General features: G+C 38.5%; 1 protein-coding gene across 1 annotated transcript in view; it reads left to right on the top strand.

Moving 5' to 3' along the window:
* The first annotated feature begins 842 nt into the window (after positions 1 to 842).
* Positions 843 to 6,000, top strand: part of DTHD1 (death domain containing 1) — a 41,997-nt gene continuing 36,839 nt past the window's right edge. Inside the window, exon 1 of the mRNA XM_077816172.1 lies at positions 843 to 1,125. Within this exon, the coding sequence (XP_077672298.1) occupies positions 843 to 1,125 (283 nt within the window). The remainder of the gene's footprint in view (positions 1,126 to 6,000) is intronic.

The raw sequence follows: 6,000 nt of genomic DNA, 5'->3' as shown, positions 1-6,000 counted from the left end.
GACCCTTCTTTCAGGCTCAGAATCCTCAGGTTTCCATTTCTGTTTCTTCCTCTCTGTTCCCAGAGAGTAACTGCAGACTCCCTCTCTATCTACACCCCTCTTTTACTACAAACTTCCTATCTTTATAATAACCCAGCCTGGGCCTGCCCAGCTAGGCTTCATGTTCAGCTAAGCCTGGCTCTCCCTGCAGGTGCAGTAAATAACATAATTGACCTCACAAGTCTGCATTCGGGGCCTGGGTGGCATATACTTCATCCCACCAACTGATAAAACACAATTATAAATTAAATGGATTCACCTGAAATTTATGAACTGGCATACCTAAGGACTCTTTGTAATTGTTAATGCCAGTTTGTTCTCAAGAGCTTTGGGTCACTCATTGAGGTATGCTATCCACATTCTACACTGCAAAAATCACAAACAGAAATTTATGGTCTGACTTTCAGAGGGGTTGACCATTTTTATTGAACTATTTTTTATTTATTTTACTGAACTAGTTTTATTGAAATGCAGGTGCTCAGATCCCTTGAAAATCACAGCACTGCTGTATACTCCAGTAATGTAATCTTGCCACATTTATGTTCTGAAATCAGTTTGGTACACACAGACATCTCTTTGTACAGTAGTCCTTTTAGTTCCTGGAAAGCCACTCCTTTTTGTCACCTAGTAACTTTTTAATAGTCAACATTAAGCTCAGAGTTTCAGAGCTAGGTACTTGATTTTTCAGTAGGACTACGATGCAACATTTTTCTTATTCCCTAATTAAGTTACAAACTGAAGCTACAATATTTTGGAAGTGTTCTGAATGTGAGAAGTTACAATAATATTTTCTATATTTAAAAATGGAAGTAGCTGAATGTAAGATAACACCTGGTACAGATAAATCAAGTCAAGTACTGGAACAGATTTGGCATCTAAACCTAATGACAAGAGAAACACTGCTAAAGAGTGACCTTCAAGATAATGAAGATACAGCGGAGTATATGCCTAGATTGATCTTTCTCATGCAAGAACTCAGCAGTTCCCTCAGCCAACAGCTACAACACAATACAGAGATCCTACAAGACACCTGCCAGCTATTGAATACTCTTCAAAACAAACACAAGCAATTGGTTTCAAGTCAAGGCAAGTAAAGATGAGTTTAACCATAAAGAGAATTTATTTAATATATAGTAAGCCAAATTTTGCCCTCTGATGCTCATGTGAAGTCACATTTTACATTAATTGGAACTTCAATATTTGTTCTTTCAGTAGAATATATTTTACTTTTTATTCTCTCCATGTATTTTTCTGAAGAGATAGTGATTTAAAAAAGGTTTCCATGTAGAATAATGAATTAAACTGAATGAATATAAAGTTTCCTTATCTATATTGTTTTGCATTATTATTTGTATAAAAATAAACAAGTAAGGGCCAATTCTTGGCTCTTCTGCCCTCTGATCCTGCATAGCTCAAGCAAACCAGAAAGTCTTCCTCCAGTCTTTCCTGAGGAAACTAAATTACTCTAGATTTTCCCCTTCTTAATGTACTGTTAAACTGGTCTGCTAATAGTATTTAATTACATAAATTTACATTTAATGGGTCAATTATGTGCTTTCATGTGGGATTCACATTAAAAATAGTATCCTGAACAAAGGATAGCATGCTTTTTCAAACCAAAAATTTCCCCCAAATCCCACCACATCAAGAATATTTAGCAAAATATAGCAGAAAAATACAATCTCTGCATTTAATAATATTTTAGTTTAGCACACCAGGATTAAGAGACTGAGAGATACAATTTCCTGACTCAGATCTTCAGCTATGCCCGTACTTATGAGTCTTAGCTCTATGGTTTTCGTAAGATATCCAAGATCATACAAGAGCTTTCTAGTGAGAAAAGACCTGCTCGCAATTTGGTTTTCCCAACTATGTATATGTGATCTGTATTAGCTACTTTTCATTCATTCAGAACTCTCTGATTCTCTTTTTCCAAAAAGATTCTTTTCCATAGTCTCTCTCTTTCATATAAAATAACGAGTTAGTAAAGAAGTTAGGAGACACTTAAACATAGACTGCCACTGTATTCTGAAACTGGGTTATCTCAGGTCAGAAAAACAAGGAAAGTACAGTCCTTAAAGTGATCACATGCTTTTAAAAAATGCACAGCAGGAAATTTCAAGGTTAACATTGGAACAACATGCGGAAAGGCTCTTTTAACACAATGTTGGTGAATAGTCTAAAATTACTACGCAGTGATATGGTTCAGCTTTTAAACACATACAGGTCAGGAAATTCAAAGGTACATAGGATAGGCAAACCTCAGTTTTCAGAATGGCTCAAGAATATATGAAAAAAATGGAACTGGGGAAAACTGAAAATTTCAAATAAAAACCTACATTTTTATTTCCAAATTTCAGGTAATGGGGGTTTGCATAACTGGAGTTTACATGTAATATCCATAGCATCTGTAGCAATATTTTGTATTACTGTATCTAGTGTCAGCTTTAAAGCCTTAATATGCATGTTCGCTGTACATAAATTGGTGTGTAGGCTGTAAGGAAAATATGAGACAAATTTAAGGTGAAATGGCTTAATGGCTGCAACTTTATTTAGTAAATAACACACAAATTGAAACCACCTAGATGCAGGCAAATAGTTTCTGCTGTAGTGGGCAACCATGGTGATTGGATTAGGAATCAGTTGCGCCTCTGACTGCTAGTGTGGTGGTGGGCTGGAAATAGCTGGTGTAGATAATGAAGTAGGGACAGGTACAGGAGAATAGGACTTTATTCTAAATGAAGCCCTCTTTAAGGCCAGAATGGTATAGGGACATTTTGGGATTCCCTTTGTTACCTTACCAAGTATATGCTAGCTGGTCCATAAGGTAAGATATCTTGAATCAATTATATTTACTGTACAAACCACGCACCAAATTCTTCTAGTAAATCTGTAAATGCAAAGCATTTCTAATGAAGACAGTGGAATTTTTACATTAGTAAAATTCAGATTTACTCAGATTTACATTAGTAAACAACATGCACAATTTAGCCCTATAATGGCACATACTTAAGCCAGTAAGGGTGCATGCAAATCATGCTATATCCACTCTCTTCATTTCTTTATTCTTCAACCATTTTTTTCACATTATGAAATCATTCATTCTTTATTGAAATCTACATTTTTTTTGAAGTTTGAAATCTCAGATCCAAGGCAGTTTACAGTTGCTAGAGTGAAAAAATGCATCTGCACAATTTTTTTCCAACTTCAGAAATAAAAAAATATATACTTTTCATACTCTGGTAATTGAACAGCCATTAAATACATTTTCTTTGGATCTTTCAAATGTTAATTCCTTGGCTGAGGACAAATATAAAAAACTTTCTTGAAAATGTAATTTTTGGAGACAGATTTATATAAGCCACTGAAAACTAGGACTGAAAGAAAAGGCCCATCTAATCTATCGCATCACACCAATAACATTATCATATAATACAATTATTTTTCATGTAGAAAACAATAAGGTATTGATTAATCTAGACAGCTTCCTCATTAGAAGGAAAGAAGGAGCAGTGAAGGTGAGTCATTGGATTCTATTCAGAAGAGAATCACCCTATTTGGTGTCCTTTCCCCCCTCTCTCTCAATCTTTTGCAAGTGGTAAGTGTTGCATATGGTGTTTCATCTCTATCACTTTTTTATTTGTTTTGACTTGCACTGGATTTAACCTCAAAAACAAGCCTGTGAGTATCACACAGTACTGAACAGAAATATGCTGAGAAATGCTCCCAGAGATTTGTAATGCATCTAATAAATGAAGAGAGACAGTTCCAAAACTCTCCAATTGCTACAGAGTTGACAGCAAAAGGCTTGAGGGTTGCTGTAAAAGTAATACATCTAAAATCCTTGAACGTTTTTCTTTGCAAGAATTTCCAGGAAAGGGCATAAGACAAGACAAATCAGGAAAATAAAATAATCCATTTTTCTTATAAGGTCACATTGTGACAGATATGGCAATTTCCTGTCATATGCTTGGGAGGCCTTACTGAATTAAGATTATGTATCTTTGGAATCCATTGTGTTACATGCATGGTTTTTGTATTATTGTGGGCTGGGATAGTATGTAATCTGTCGACGGATGGAGCTGTGACAGATGTGAGACCCGAGGGTTCAAAAGACTATATTGTTCAATGTGCCTGAGAATGTACTTTTGGGACAAAAAGTGTTAAGTGGTTTTCCTGGTGAATTCCTAATGGGAGGTGAATGCAAATTCCTCACCTCTGGTTATGCAAAAATACCCAGCCCTTTGAAGCTATGTCCTGAGGAGTGGGCCATTGTCTACTGACTGTCTTGTATATGAGGCCAAGATCTAAGGCCCAAGGTTTAACTGAGGAATACCTAATAGGAGTTGAATGCAAATCCCTTACCCCAGTTATGCCAAAAAAATCCAATAAACCAAAACCCAGCCTTTTGAAACTATGCCCTGAGGAATGGGCCATTGTCTGCTGATCACCTCATACATGAAGCCAGAAAGGCCCAAACTGTGTAAAGGAAAGACTGTACTATTCATGGTTGTTCTGATTCTGAATCTGAGAAAGTTATGAACTTCTAATCACAGGGTAGACCCAGTTATGAGTTTTGAAGGATTGACACCAGAACTTGAGACTTCAGGTGGTATGATAAGCTTTTTAACATGCATGTAGGTTCTTTTATTGTTTTAAATTTGTTTTATCTGTAAATCTTTCACTTTCAGAATAAATGTGCTTGCTTAGAAAGAGCTGTGTGGTAACTTGTAACTGAGGGAAACACTGTTCATAGCCTCTGGAGAGAAAGCAAAATGCAGACAATGTCCTATTTAGGCAGTCTGGCTTCATGGGAATATCACAGTGTGGGCAGAGAACTGTGCAGCTTGGAAAAACCCCAGATAGAAGGAAGAGAGAAGAGGGTCTCCATCCGAGAGATGTTGATTGAGGAGCTGGTAGCCTAGTGTGAGTGCCTTTGGTCTTTGTAGTCCTCTCTGTCCATAAGGGTGAAAATGTCCAAGTCCTTTGTCCCTGACAGTAGTGAAGCAACCCACCACATCATGTTCTTTTCTCCCACCTTGTTCAATTCACACTCCGCTTCAAAAACATTGTCATCCCCCGCCCTGAAATGAGGAAATAATTTGAAGTGTATGCCACTCACAGAGACAGGTACAGGGGGTTTGGTTTCATCTACCAGCTTAGTTTTCCTGGCACAGTCTCTCCATCTCGAGCTGGTATGTTCCCTGTCCTCTTTCCTCATGCTGCTCCTCCTGTTGGCTCTGGTTCTTCTTCTCTTCTTTCTCATCCTGGCACCGCCACTCCTGGTCTGTTAACAGCTGGAGTTCCAGTCGCACTCTGTCCCTCTCCAGCCTCTTGTACTCTGTCAGTCTGTCCACAATTTCTGTTGCAGTGAGGTGTTCAATCCCCATGAGACATAGTTGCTGCCTCTGGCAGCCTCTTCCTTGCTTATCTCCAGGAGTTGGCTCCAAGATTTTCCCCACCTGTTGGACCCTCTTTCAATGGGCTGGATGTTCCCTGCAAACCTGAGCCATCATTTCTCTTCCCGTCATCAGAAAACAGCAAGTCAACAAGGTGCACCTTTGTCCACTCCTTAGGGTTGCACTGCCTTTCGCTACATAACTCAAGCTGCTGACTTTTCTTCAGCTGTTCTTAACCCATTTCCCCCCTCACCCAGTCTCTCTTCTCTCTATTCCTTTCCCTAAAACACCATGAGACTTTTTTTTCCTCTGTGCTATTTCCTTACGCAGTATTTGCTTTCACTGCTGTTAGCACTTCTGGCAGTTCACCCTGTCATAGATCCCTCATACACTGCCATCATATATGACAGTTTCAGCCTGCCTTCCTCCCTCGTCCACTAAGTGCACCACACCGGGATCCCAGCTCCTCAGCTGTCACACCTCTCTTGAATAGAGATGCACATCTCTCCCCCTCCTGACAGGGGCTTTTCCAGGCTGCAAAGTTCCTTGCCAACACTGTGAT

Source organism: Eretmochelys imbricata, chromosome 4, assembly GCF_965152235.1.
Source record: "Eretmochelys imbricata isolate rEreImb1 chromosome 4, rEreImb1.hap1, whole genome shotgun sequence".
In the NCBI taxonomy this organism is placed as follows: Eukaryota; Metazoa; Chordata; order Testudines; family Cheloniidae; genus Eretmochelys; species Eretmochelys imbricata.
Note: the sequence above shows the minus strand (reverse complement) of the source record. Positions and strands in the feature narration are given on the sequence as shown.